At 35.8% G+C, this 14945-nt stretch overlaps 1 protein-coding gene across 2 annotated transcripts in view; it reads right to left on the bottom strand.

The window, feature by feature from the left end:
* The window catches only part of LOC121249947 (nuclear pore complex protein NUP205), a 49256-nt gene that overhangs the window by 22604 nt on the left and 11707 nt on the right, over positions 1 to 14945 (bottom strand). For both annotated transcript variants that reach the window (XM_041148822.1, XM_041148823.1), the window contains exons 7-11: positions 9160 to 9245; positions 7693 to 7815; positions 7378 to 7605; positions 5115 to 5204; positions 3290 to 3451 (exon numbers count right to left, since the gene is read on the bottom strand). In XM_041148822.1, coding sequence (XP_041004756.1) covers positions 3290 to 3451; positions 5115 to 5204; positions 7378 to 7605; positions 7693 to 7815; positions 9160 to 9245 — 689 coding nt within the window. The remainder of the gene's footprint in view (positions 1 to 3289; positions 3452 to 5114; positions 5205 to 7377; positions 7606 to 7692; positions 7816 to 9159; positions 9246 to 14945) is intronic.

Below are 14945 nucleotides of genomic sequence, written 5' to 3'. Positions count from 1 at the left end.
GGTTCCTCAAATTGTGCTCCTCAATGGAATGTTACTTTTTTTAGAAATGCATATGATTGGGAAGTCAACAAAATATCGGAGTTTCATCATCTCATATATTCCACTCGCATGAGAGAAGTTGATGACAAGATTTTCTAGCGTCACTCCAACAAAGGGAAGTTGTAACACCCCACTACCCATGGTTACGAATAAAGTCATTTTTAGAAAATTCCGAGGAATCGGTGTGCTACTACTGAACTCGACTTTAAATTATTTTCTTATAATTGCACCAGATACAAAAACTCTATAAAATCGTTCTTTATCAAAAATATTGGGATCATAAGAGGGAGTGTGCAGAAGCATTTATTAAAAATTTCTCAAAGTCCGTGCCACAAAAAATCATAACTTAAAATCTCTGTACATGATCTAGGCCAGTGTCATGCCTCCTTAGACTTAGTCCCGTCCTATAGCTCTACCTTCATAAATATTCTGACTTGAGATGGTTTAAAAACATAAAAAAATAATAAAAAAAAACTAAAATAAATCGATAACTCAGTAAAAAACTCATCATAACGTAAACATACTTAAACGTAAGGTTTTCATAAAATATTTCATACTGAAAATTAAAATCATGACTTTTCATAAATATGTTGATGACGTGGCTTGAAAATATTTCTGGTATATTGACTGATCTGAATTATCTGACTTGTCTGACTGGCCAACATGCTTAGCCGTTTTTGCAAGGTTGTGCACCGGTCCCACATCCTGTGGCCATAAGGGGAACCCATGATCTTATATGATAAAATACTATGGTGGACACGCTTCAGTCCGTGGCTTGCACATCCACCGTAAATGCGTTGGTATTATGCATTTGAATGGCCATCTGATTTATTTGATCTTCATCTTACACTTTATCTTAAGAAAGCTTACGTGTCTTATGCAACGTGAGATGCATGAGATGCATAATGCATAACTATAATATGGGGAATGAAACACGATCATGAGTTATGATGAATGACTTGCTTGCAGATATCATAACATTCGTGCGAAAACATTAGCTTCCAAAAGAATTGGCTTTAATAATAATAATAATATAACTAGCTAACATATATTAATCCTAATTTATGATCAAGTTACTTACCTTGTAGAGCTAATCTGATATTTTCGGGATGCGACTGATTTCTTTTCATGGGCTTGGCGTTGGCTAGAGAGAGAAATAGATTAACCGAGAGCTTGAGAGAAAACAAACGTGAGAGAGGAGAGAGAAAATGTGAGGGATGTTGTGAGAGGAATGAGGCAGTCAGCTATTGGCATGGTGAACGTGGGACACATGTGGTGCTAGACTGGGTATATTGGGTATTAGTAGCTATACTTATGGAGGTTTATGGTTTTTCAAATAACACAAGGAAGGGAAGATATTTATAGAGAGATTAAGGAGAGAGTGCCAACGAGTTCAAGTTGGACTCGGTCGCGATCATTCAAAAAGAATTTGAATTTAAAAACATGATCTAGTAGTTCATTCAATGTAGGATTGACAGTGACTGAGACTACATATAAGACTTCAATCAGTTATGATTTTAAATTGAAATAAATTTCTAATGGTCAATTTTTAAATTCTAAAAGAAGTCTAACTCGTTCAATAAATAATAAATGGGATTTAACCTAGTTATTGAGCCTAATTAAAACTCCTAATCAACCTCAATAATTTATTGCTCATGGGCTTATCCAATATGGCCCATTAAATATAATTTAGGCCCAATAAAAATTATCAACATTCCGACCTTAGAATTATTGGGCTGGGTCGTTATAGAAGTTCACTGTCCACTCGTTTCTATCAAGCGATGCACACACATACAACCAACTCATTCCCATGGAAGAACATTAGAAGACAAGGGCACCACTAAAAGCACTCTTCTTTGTATAGATAGCTTTTTTGGGGAAGATACTCACACTCGAAAACTTAAGGAACGTCGAATCATTGTCATGGAGTGTTGTTGTATGTGCAAAAAGAGTGGGGAGTCAATTGGTCATTTATTGCTTCATTGTGAGATTGCCACAACATTATGGAACAACTTCTTCACTCAAGTGGGAACTAAATTGGGTGATGCTAAAAAGGGTGATCAATCTCTTAGCTTCTTGGAGAGGCCTTCAAAGTAACTCTCATATTGCAACAATATGAAAGGTGGTCCCAATATGCTTACGGTAGTGCATTTGGAGGGAAATGAATGACAGAAGCTTCAAAGATCCAGAACGATCATGGAAGAGTTTAGGAAATTGTTTTTCAATACTTTACTTCATTGGTCGTTGTAATTGATTTCAATGGAATGAGTTTTCCATGAATTTCTTGTATCACTGAACTAACACGCTCAGGTGATGCTCTAGTATATGTCCCATATACCTGGGCTTTTGCCTATTCTTATGATCAATAAAAAAAATTTACCGATAAAAAAAAAACAAAAAGAAGGGCAGGCACCGAAATCTAAAGCACAACCAAAAAGTATATTTTGGCACGTTAGAGATCCAGTTAACAAAATAAGGCCGCATAATAAACCAAGCACAAGAAATTGTTCTGGTTTGAAGATTTAGCTAAGGTGGGGGAGGGACAAAAACCCTAAAAAGAACTACTCCAACCCAGTTAGTTTGTCCTCCATAACTCCCACAAAAAAATCCCAACTTTTTAAGGGTATTGTTTGTCTATTAGATGTTGTAATCAAGCATATCCCCTAAGCGTATGCTAGTGTGATACAGTGTTTCTGCATTTGTATTATATACAACTAATCAGTGGGATGTAGAGGCAAACTTTTTTTCTCTTGTTTTCGCTGACTTCTAGTTCTTAACTGGGTAAAGCAGTTCATGCTTTTACATGCAGTATAAAGCCACTTCTTTCCCAAATAAACTATCCTGTTCATTTATTTTTTCTACAAGTGAATGAACTTTTCCTTTTTATTTCTAGATGTACTATTGCTGCTTTTGTAGTTATGAAAAAAAAAACATGAAATAGTGAAGTCATAAAACAGCCCCCACTCTTTTAGAAAGCGGACACAAATTTTGGGACATCCAAAAAATGAGTAGATGAATAACAAAATTGGACAGAGGAGGTACATTATTCAACCATGTACACACCTGTATCAATAAGCTATGTTATTGATTTGCTTTTCCTAAACACAAGAAAGAACGCTGCAATTTTCATTTTCAGCTAACATATATATCATTTTTAGGAGGATATAGATCCATTTAACATTTTGATATGTTCTTTTTGAAACGATAAGCAAGATTTATTTCAGAAGAAAGTGATTTAGATCAAACTAACCTGATAGATTTCACTCACAAACTCTAAGAGAGAGACAAATGATAAAGAGCCAGATTCAACAGCTTCTTGAGAATTCACGTTACGATCATGCAAAAAATCATTCGAGCCAGCCATACGGTAATGACTAAGCATGCTCATAGATTTCTCCTTTGATTCTTTCACCTGTGAAGAAGTGCACACAACCGTAAGTATGGAATGAACGCATTTGATAATGAGAAAAAGAACAAGGACAACTAGGGTGTTGAACACACAAGTAAGTGAGAGTCATGCAGCACGGGCTTAACTGAAACCAGGAAAATTAGGTCCTGTTTTGGGTCAGTTCAATTGAGAGACTATCTAAATCTTGTCAAATCTGCCTCCAGTAAACCAGAACCAGTAATGGAAAATTAATCTCAGAAAGACCCATTGACTACGTAGATCATGTGAAGAGTGAGAAGGTTTAAGGGGAAAAAACCACTCCATTAGGGTACACACTTGAAGGATACTCAAGACAAAGACCAGACCTTAAAAAATTCGCAAGCCTTATAATGAAACATTAAGGCCTCGTTTGGTTACACAGATGAGATAAGATGAAAGTTGAATAAAATATTGTTACAATATAATTTTTTAATATATTTTTGTTTTGGGATTTGAAAAAGTTTTTTATTGTATTTTGTTTGGAAGTTTGGGAAAGTTCTAATGATAAGATGAGATGAGTTGAGATGGTTTATGAAAACAAACCAACCCTAAATCTCTAATACAAAAGCCCATAAATCTGGCCGACTCAAGATTTGCTATATTCATAAAATAAAAAAACTCTCGTTTGCTTAAATTAAAAAGTGTGAACTATATACTAAAATCAAAAGGCCAGAATCATATATCTGAAAATAAGAATGATCAAGCATCTTCTTCCTCCTTGTTACTCCTGAAGCACTGGCTCCACTCCACTGTAAACCTCAATAGCTACTTCCAAGTGCCCTTATTTAAAATACAAAGACTCTTTATCTGAAAAGGTGGAAACACCACCTACCAAACTGTTAAACGATCTTTAGTGTCATCAGAAACTGAGCTACGATTTTTCAAGTCCATCAGCCACTCAAACAAGTGGGAAAAAGTGGGCAAAAAGGTAGGAGCAGATAACTATCATATGACATTCAAAAGGAACTCACTGGAACCCCCACCCCTCAAAATAAGAAAGATCCATGCCCAAAAGCTCTCTTGAAAGAATTAGTCATAATATTAGCACACCAAAGTCCTCACCACCTGAACATCAATCTTTTGCCAATAATTACAGTTCCACCTCAAGTTTGATGAAAAGATTTCTAACTATAGAAAAAAGATATCAACCAACACTAAAGACATTTGCAACAAGCAGAAATCTAACATTTACCCAAAAAAAAAAAAGTAATTTGGCATTTACAAGCCAAATATACAACAGGTTCATTCCTCCAAGAAACAAATAAATAAAACCCAAAGCAAGCTGCAGTAGTTACAGGTTGGGAATATAACAAAACTCAAAGCCCTACTTAACTACATCTAGAAATAACAACAGCACAACCAAATGAATTAATGCAATTATGCAATTAAGGTTTCATAGTTGACATTGTTATTATCCACAAGCCAGTGCAATTAGTAGAGGATGGACGAACTATAGTTGTAACCTCTACAACATTAAGATGACCAAGAGACATGCAAGGTAAATAAGCCATTGAAATCGTCATTTGGTAAAGTAAGGACATTTTAATCGGTCAGTTATCACTCCAATGCCATGTATTTGTTTTTTATCAGTACACTCCAACAACATGTATTTAAGGGGGAAAGGGAAAAAAGGTACAACTTGAGTGACCTTATCTCTGGCAAGTGGCTGAGACAAGAAGCAGGTAATCAACTTATGGAGATAACCGTTGTACACATAGATCATATCCTCATCATCATTCTGCATAAATTACAAAGAAAGCAATGGAGCAGCCTTAAAGATATGCCACTGAGAAACAAATCAGAAAGGTAAGATCCTATAGATGATTATAATTTTAGCTCAATGATATATAATATATGAAATAAACATCAACTTTCTTGAAAGGGGAGGGAGATAAAGAGTTTGTGAAGAGATGCAGTGCTTAAAAACAAGCAGTTACCAAAATGCCCATAGAAAAACAGTCACCAAAAAAAAATAATAATAAGAACACAGGAAACCAAATCAAACAGCAACACCCAAAGAATCCAGAATAGAACCAATGCATGGAACTCAATGGTCAAAGTATAAAACTGCCTGATACATGCTAAAAGAGCTTGCACATCACGTGAGACTCCACTATATTTCAAAGAGCATTTCAAGCTAAAACCATATGAACCAAAGGGAGACAGACCAACAAATTGTCAAGAGTTGTCACTACATTGCATAATATGATATATATTTGAGGCTCTTCTTGAATATACCAGATATGATTCACATTAATTGAAATACTGATGCAGAGAGATTCTTTCAAAGGAAAAAGAACGTCAGGTGATGTCATCATAAATAAAATTGCAGAAGGCAGTGGCTCTCATAATTGCAGTGCCCATGGTGCCATAATTCTTGAGCCTGTCATATTAGTGGACAACAACCGCATAGATGTACTCACCATGGACAGAATAATTGTTCTATGGGTTACTGTTAGGAAGACACAAAAAGCCATCAGGATCTATTAATTCTGCCTTCTATCAGTATGATATTCCTGAATCAGTAAAGTGAAAAAGATAACCCAAATAGATCTGCAGTAACTTTTATTGTTCAGTTGCAATAGAATTGCATGTTGATATAGTTATTAAGTTTACATTATATTTGAAATTCCATCTCTATAATTATTAAATGAAAATAATATTTGAAAACTCATCTCAATAAAGTAAAATTTATAAATTAGAGAAAAAAAATTTAAGAAAAGGGCATGACAGTAAAGTTGTCATAAAATATTCATTTTACTTCTAAATAAGGTTATCTACATTCCATTCCCTTCTTTCAAAACGTCTAAACAATAAGTATTCCATTTTTTCGATTGGAAGAAACATTCCATTCATTTCGGTTGCATTCATCATACTCAATCCATTGTTGTCCATTACATTCCTCAAGAAACTCCCAAATGAAGCCTTAGGCATTAGGTTCTCAGGTCTCCTCTTAATTTATTATCTGTTACAAAGATGACTCAAGCTCATGTGTTCTATAATCTTATCTACTTGTATATCGTAAAGGATCTAAAGACGAGGAAGAAGACTGAAACAGCGCATGAAGTTGGTGACCTCTATTACCTTGACTCCTTGCCCCCAAGCCCTTCAGCCATCATTTTCTCCCTTTCATTAGCATTGTTGACATGATCATCCTTTGATTTCTATTTTTAATCATCCAGTTATAAGTCTCAATCATGTGTCATTTTTCATCAGGAAAAGTGTCATCTTTCCTCTCAATTTGAAATCCTAGCGCCACCAGTAACAAAAAAAAAAAAAAAAATTATAGGTGAAAGAATAGTAGAAGCTATTCCCCGCTTTAGAGTGAGACACTGAAAGCATAACAATGGAGCTGAAATCTTCCCATTAATCTCCGAAGAAAAATAAGTGACAGATCCAATGGCAAAGTGGAATGACTCACTGATGATACAGCTCAGGTGGGAGAAGTGAACTCAAAAGGAGAACCCTTGAGAGAACTGTATGTTTTTGGATGCAATAAGAAGAAATTAGTTTAAAACAAACATGTATTGTAATTCAAGAATTTTTTATTTCAACAATTGTAGAATTAAGGAAATTAGATCTGCATCTCATGATGTAAATCAGTGTCATGGACCAAGCATGCGTAGCTCAAGAAAGCACCCAAACAAAAATGAACAGAGAGCAGAAATTGTGGTAGATGCAATCTCAAGATATGAGCAAAAAGAAAAGAACCCAGAACAAAAATTGTAAATTCTCTTCAAAATACTTGCTGAAAGTTGAGTGGAATAAATAAAAGTAACAATTTAAAGTTGAGAAAGTTAAATTAATCTATATGCATTAGTTGGGGTTTTAAGGCTCTTTTGAGTACAGTAGTAAGAAAATGCTTAATTTTTTAAAAAATTGGCAAGCAAAAGATTGCATAACAAATAAACCTGGAAAGCTGCAGTTCGAAGAACTTTGCCCAGCAGAGATTGGAAAACATTGTTTGAGAAAATGACTTCCAAGCACGAATGTAGGTAACCTAAATCATTTGATGAAGCATTTGAAACAGCCTCCCTTGCAGCAATTACATCAAGGATTAACATCAAATGTACAGCCCAGGCAAGTCTTATGCCATCAACAAAGCCCTCAATATTTGGATCATTTCCAACAGATATCACCTAAGCACGCAAGATAGCCAGCATACTCATTGCAAGAAAGTTCACAAAATATGAATCAAAAGAAACTACCAATGTTACTAATCTTACAATTTCATGAAATTCCCGCCTAAAAGATGCATCACGGGAGAGAACAGATGCCTTATCAGGTGCTGCACTCAGGGCATCTGATATCAAAGCAATGACGAGAGAAAAAAGAAGACTAAACGTAATCTGCATGGACAGAAATTAGTATTAGGTAACAAAACAACAAAATCATTTAAAACCATAATCAAAATTTAAATACATAATGCGTGTTACCCCTCGCGGGGGGTTGGTGGTGGTGGTGATGGTTGGTTTCACCTCTAGTTGGAGTGAATTGGAGAGGATCAGATTCATAACAGTTATTGCTCAAGAAAAATCACGTCATAAAACATGCCATATCATTAAAGAAACAGTTGTTCAATGGAGCACAAACCGTGTAGCATCCAAGCAGGTAAGAGCTTCTTGCCATTTTGGCCTCTTCTTTCTAAATGGCATCCCACTTCCATCCCAGACAACAGTACCCAATTAAAAAACAAATACTACCACCATTATAAAAACCCTCCATCATTAACAGGATCTCCACACTTTCCTACTAGAGGACAATGATTGTTTTCATATCATATTATTTTTTTCTTGTAAGTAGTAAAACTTCATTAAAAATAAAAAAAAGTGCATCCAAAATACATAGAATGTATACAAAAGAACCGTCTAGGAGGCAAAAAAAAAAAATACAAAAAAATTTGAAAGTCAACCCCATTAAGTTTATAAAAGCTGTCCAAGGAAGAGTGTATTAACAAGGAATGGTTTGAGCGCTTCTAGTGACTATTCACAGTCCTCAAAATTTCTATCATTCATTTCCCTCCAAATCACATGAGCCAACTAGGAACAACCTCCATGCTGTTGCAACTTGTGGCCTGCAACCTAATACTCTCCAAGAGCAAAAATGGTCCACTATTATTCTAGACATGATTCACGCCAAACCAAACTGACTAAGAAAGTCACTCCACAAAGCACTAGTAATTTTGCAATAAGTAAAAGAAGGAACAGATTCCATAGTATCATGCTGAAGTCCCAAGATGAGATAGGTTTTTTTTCAAATCCCCATAGTATATTGTTATAAAAATTACGGAACAGAATTGTAATGTATTTGCCCAAAAAAATATTTATAGGTTTTTTGTAACAAAAAATGGAGAGAGAGGACCAAATGAACTTATATGTTTAGAAGCTTTTCTTTAGAACTAAAAAACTGAATAGAGTATCAACTTGAGCCTTTCTTTTTCCATTTATGTGTTCAAACGCTCAGTCAATTTGACAGTTTGATTGTATTGAATGATGTAACAGGTTTTATGCACAAGATTTTCTAAAATGATTCTAACCACGACTACGAGTAGATCCTCCAATTCAACCCCTGCTGTACAAGATCCTTATCCTTGTAATCTGTTTCTCAATGTATAAAACAAATGTCTGGAACTTTTCAAGGTTTACCCTAAAAACAAACAAGAAGATTCAAATTGTCAGAATATAAAGGAATACCTGATGTTTCAAGGTCATGTTACTCTGACTAAGCTCAGCAGCACAATCCTTTAAAGTGGAAAATATATCTTTTATATCCTTTGGACCTGCAAACCCAACATGATACACAACCACCAAAGTAAATTTTTTAAGAGAATACACAAATAGTCCAGTATGTCACATTCCATTACCCAAAATTGATTTTAATTGAATATAGAAACAAAATAAATATTTGAATGGGTCTAAAACGTGTAACTATTCTAGAAAATAACTAACAAAAAAATCATAAAGCCAGTGGCACTAAATTGTTGTATTTATCTTTAAATACGGCGATGTGAATGTTGATGCATACAAAAGAATCTACAGTACAAATCTACTTGAAGACGTTCATAGGCACCAGTTTGAGCACATCAAAGAATATCCCCCCCCCCCCCCCCCCCCCCCCCCCCCCCCCCCCCCCCCCCCCCCAAACAATATAAAGGAACTCCCCAGCTTGAGCTCTTGACTCTTTTCAAAACACAATCTGATGGCGCCACCCTACCCCCGTTATTTCAAAGGTTCCCAGTTTATGGGTTTCTCTTGTATACTGTACCTATTAGAAAACAAGTCCCAATTTCACTAGTAAAGCTATTCCTAGCCTCCCAAAAATACACTTCCTCCCTTAATCACCACATCAGAGGATTTGCACTCGTCGATAGCAACTTTTTGATCGACAAACAAAATTTAAAACAAATAAAGGCCCAAGTATACGGGACATATACATGAGTGTCGCCTATGAATGTTAGTATAGCAATACAAAGAAGTCATGAAAAGGCATGCCATTAAAATCAATTACTATCGACCAATGAAGTAAAGTATTGAAAAATAGACTTCTAAGCTCATCCATTGACCGCTCTCGATCTTCAAAGCTTCTTGCATTCCTCTCCCTCCAAATACACCACCATAGACAAATTTGGGACAATCTTTCACATTTTTACAATCTGAGGGTTGCCCCGGAAGCCTTGCCATGAAGCTAGGAGGTCAATTACCCTTTTCGGTATCACCCAACATCCAAGCAAATAAGTCATTTCACAAGGTCATAGCAATCTCACAATGAAGTAATAGATGATCTACGGACTCTCCGTTCTTTTTGTGCACACAACACCAATCCATAACTATAATGTGGTGTTTCCATAGATTGTCTATTGTGAGGAACTTCCCTAATGAAGCCATCCATACAAAAAAATTGGCCTTCAAAGGTGCTTTTGCCTTCCAAATACTCTTCCATGGGAATGAATTTGTATTATGCATGATCATGGCTTGATAGTAGGAGCGGACTGTGAACTTCTCTTTCTTAGAAGGGCACCAAAAGATCTTGTCTTCAGCTCCCCCTTTTACACGGGTAGAGAAAGCATTAACTTCCCAATCTTGTGCATCTCTAAAGAATGTAACGTTCCATCGGGGAGCACCATTAGATAAGATTAAGAGCTCCACAATTGAGGCTTCTTTCATTCTTGTTATGCCATAAAATTCTGGATAAGCTTCCTTGAGTGTCCTATCGCTACACCATACATCCTGCCAAATTTTGATTTTAGATCCATCACCCACCTCAAAACGGATATTTTTTGAATATGTCTCATTCTCTTCTTATGTGTTTCCATAGCCCCACCCCCATATTGCCCATTTACCTCATTCGAACACCATCCTACCCATAGTTCACCATACTTCGATTCTATGACGGCTCTCCATAGTGCTCACTGCTCCACATTCATTGTGGTATTTCCAAAGTCATTTGCCGAGCAAAGCTTTGTTAAAAGATTGTAAGTTTTGAATACCCAATCCTCCTTCTGGGATAGGGGAGCACACCATGGCGCATTTTACCAAGTGGAATATAAACTCACGTTCATCCCCCCCCCCCCCCCCCCCCCCCCCCCCCCCCCCCCCCCCCCAAAAAAAAAAAAAAAGAAAGAAATCCTGTTGAAGTTTCTCCATGCGATGAGCCACCTTGGTGGGAAGCAGAAATTGTGATAGAAAGTAGGTTGGCAAGTTGGAAATGGTACTTTTGATTAAAGCGACCCTACCACCTCTGGATAGATACATCCTCTTTCAATTAACAAATTTTTGTTCCATTTTTTCTATTACATCATCCCCAAATAGATTTCAATTTCAACGGGGCACCTAAAGGAAGACCCAAATATTTTATCAGCAATTGGGATATCTTGCATTCCAAAATGTTAGTCATGCTTTCCACTTACAGAATATTCTCCACTGAGACTACTTCTGATTTAGCCAAGTTCACCTTTAACCCCAAAGCAACTTCAAAGCATGAAAGGAGTAGCCTAAAAGCTCAAATTTGATCGTGACTAGTGCCACAAAAGATTAAGCTCTCATCGACAAATAACAGATGATATATGTGATGTGAGCCAGTAGTTGCCTCCCTCGCTTGGACACTTGGAGTATCTCATAATTTTATGAATAGTGATGAAATGGTTTAAGTTAAGATGTTTATTAAGTTTTGGAAAATGAGAGAGAAAAGGTTGGATAAAAATATTATAAAAGTCAAAAAACTGTTTTAATATAATTTTTTAATATTATTTTTGTTACAAAGTTTGTAAATTTTGTATTGATTTTTGTGTTTGGATAATGATTATGTAATGATTAAATAAAACTTGAGGATTTGAAATTGAAAAGTGTTTTGTGTTTGAGTGATATTTGAGAATGAAATTACGAGAAGTTTTGAGAATTTCATATCTCATCTTTGTATCCAAACATCCCCTAAGAATCCGGATAAAAACCAACCCTCCACAACACCTAAATTAGGGCTATAACTAGGGGTGGCAATATGTGATACGACCCATTAACCCAACACAAACACAACACGAAATTAGCAGGTTTGGGTTTGATGTTAACGGGTCCGGGTCAAAATGAGTACCTGCTTGACCCGTTAGTGACCCGTTTAGACTCGTTAATTTTTTTACTCAAAATTACAATTATATCCTCTTTAACATAAAAACAAAAATACCCTAACCCTATTTCGTATTTCCTAACTCTCTCTCTCAATTCTCAGTTGAGCCAGTTCTCATGAGTCACGACCACTTCCCACACTTCCTCTAGATTGTAATTTTAGACTTGTGTAATTACTTCTATATTTTTGGAAGATATTGTGATTTTAAATTTTATGTGAAATTATGTTAATTAGGTCAAATGGATTATTTAGGTCAATTCAACCCATTTACATAAATGAGTTGACACGTTTCAAAACGGGTCGGGTTAATATATTTTTAATTAATTCATAATAGGTCAAAACGGGTCGTGCAGTTTCAACCCGTTATTTTAATGAGTCGTATTAGGATTTGAAAATTTAATCCGTTAAGCTTAACGCGTCGTGTTCGGGTTGACCCATATCGTATAATATACATGACTTGACATGACCCGTTAACACGATTTTTCACCCCTATCAATAACCAGTCCGATTTTGAAAAAATTTTGGAATCGAACCGTTATACACCTGTTTTTCAAATTTAAGAACCGATACGGACCAATTCATCACCGAAACCGAAACTTTCAATTTTCCCAATTTTGGTCCGATCCTGTTTTTCCAGTTTACCATTTACATGTGTGGCACTACATAAGTTGAGACTTGAGAGTCGGTTCCTCTAATGCTTGTTCTACATAAGTTTACTGTTTACTAGTGTGGCACTACATAAAATTTCATGTTATAAGATTAAAATTTATATGGTACATTAAATGTTATATTAAAAAATTATAAGATTAAGTTTATGTTATATTAAATGTTATATTAAAATTTTATAAGACTAATTTTATTATATATATAATATAAAAAATTATATAAAATATATATATTTTTTTTATAGGTAGTTATATAAAAATATTTTTATATAATAAAAAATTAATATATATACATATATCGGTTCAGTTTCGGTTCTTAAGAATCAATACCGAACCAGACCGGAACCGAACTCCTACCTAAAGTCATCTTACTAAAAGCTTCCATTACATAAAAAAGAAAAAAAAAAAGGTAGCAGAGATAGAGGGTCACTTTGTCTCAAGCCTCGTGAGCTTTTAAAAAACCCATTTGTAGTGCCATCCACCAAGACAGAAAAACAAACATTAAAAATACATTGTTTGATTGAACCAAAGTCACATCTCCCGAGCATGTAGAGCAAAAATCTCCAATTGACTCAGGCATAGGCCTTCTCCATATTAAGTTTACACATGAGCCCGAGCACTCTCAACTTAAGTCTACTATCAAAGCAGTCATTGGCAATAAGCACCGAATCAAGAATTTGCCTACCTTGTACAACGGCATTTGAAGGCTTTGATACTAACTTCTCGACCATCGTGCTCAATCTATTCGCCAAAACTTTCAAAAGGATCTTGTAAATCCCGCTTACAAAGCTAATAGGGCGATAATCTTTTACCTCCATAGCACCAGGTTTTTTTGGAATGAGGGCAATAAATGTTGCATTCAGACTCTTTTCAAACATGCCATTTTCATGAACAAGAGCTTTACAACCAAACCTTCATCACTACCAAAGATGAAAGACCAACCAACCTCGAAGAAGCCTTGGTCATATACCACCATTCTATCTTTAAATCACCCCTCTTTGTGCTAGAAGAAAGATTCTTAGATAGAGGAATATAGGGGAGAAGCAATACCTGAAGGAAGAGGCTCATGGCTTGAAAAACACAGAGGATAACTTATGCTCCAACCGATGCTAGGCGTCTAAGTGACGAAGGAATCTCAGCACTAGCACTACCATCATGAATTTCTTGAATCACTAGATTATAATGCATAGATGATGCTCTCGTCTACGTCTCGTGTACTTGGCCTATCGCCTATCCTTATTAAATAAATTTTGTTTACAGATCAAAAGAGAATTTTGGTAGTTGATGAAACTTGATGGTCAATAAGGATAGGCAATAGCCCAAGTAACACGGAATATAGACAAAAGCATCACCTATGCATTATAATCAAGTGATATAAGAAATAAAAGAGCACCAACCACCAAAATAAAAGCTACAAAACTCAAACTTGGCTCTAGTGGATGCCAAGGAAACCCTAACCCACAAAAACACCCAGTTAAGATTAGATTTCTAAGATATACAAGAAGACTATTATGGGATGAGTTAGTCGGGCTATGTAGCATCCAGGATATGCCTTGCTGTAATGGTGGTGATTTTAAAGTCACTAATTTCCCGAGTGAAAGATCGGGTGGTTCTAACTACAATTTAGCAATGGTAGACTTTTCAAATTTCATTTCTGATTAAGAACTATTAGATATTTCTCTTGCAAGTGGTTCCTTCACTTGGTCGAGCAACCAAGAACATCTTTCTTGGTCGAGGATCAATATATTCCTAGTCTCCTCAAATTTGGAAACCTATTATCCAAATCTCATTCAAAAGCGACTTCCCCAACTATGTTCAAACCACTTTCCAATCCTTCTTGATTGTGGAGGAATACACGGAGGTCCAAAGTACTTCAAATTCGAGAACATGTGGCTGAAATAAGAGGGCTTTATTGAAAGAGCTAAACAATGGTAGACTTCTTATCAATTCCAAGGAACTCCAAATTATATTTTGGCATGTAAATTGAAGGTACTGAAAAAAAACTTGAAGAGCTTGAATCAACAGGTGTTTGGTAATGTGGAAGGTCAGAAGAAGCTACTCTTGGAGGAACGTAGGGTTTGGAGAACATATTGGAGGTAAGGGGAATGTCAGGAGTGGAAAGAGCTTGCAAAACTCAAGTGTCTATAGAACTTGAGAGGGTCTTTCTCTAGGAAAAGATATCTTGGAGACAAAAGTCA

Source organism: Juglans microcarpa x Juglans regia, chromosome 2D, assembly GCF_004785595.1.
Source record: "Juglans microcarpa x Juglans regia isolate MS1-56 chromosome 2D, Jm3101_v1.0, whole genome shotgun sequence".
NCBI lineage: Eukaryota > Viridiplantae > Streptophyta > Magnoliopsida > Fagales > Juglandaceae > Juglans > Juglans microcarpa x Juglans regia.
The sequence above is the reverse complement of the archived record's forward strand: the minus strand, read 5'-3'. Positions and strand labels throughout refer to the sequence as shown.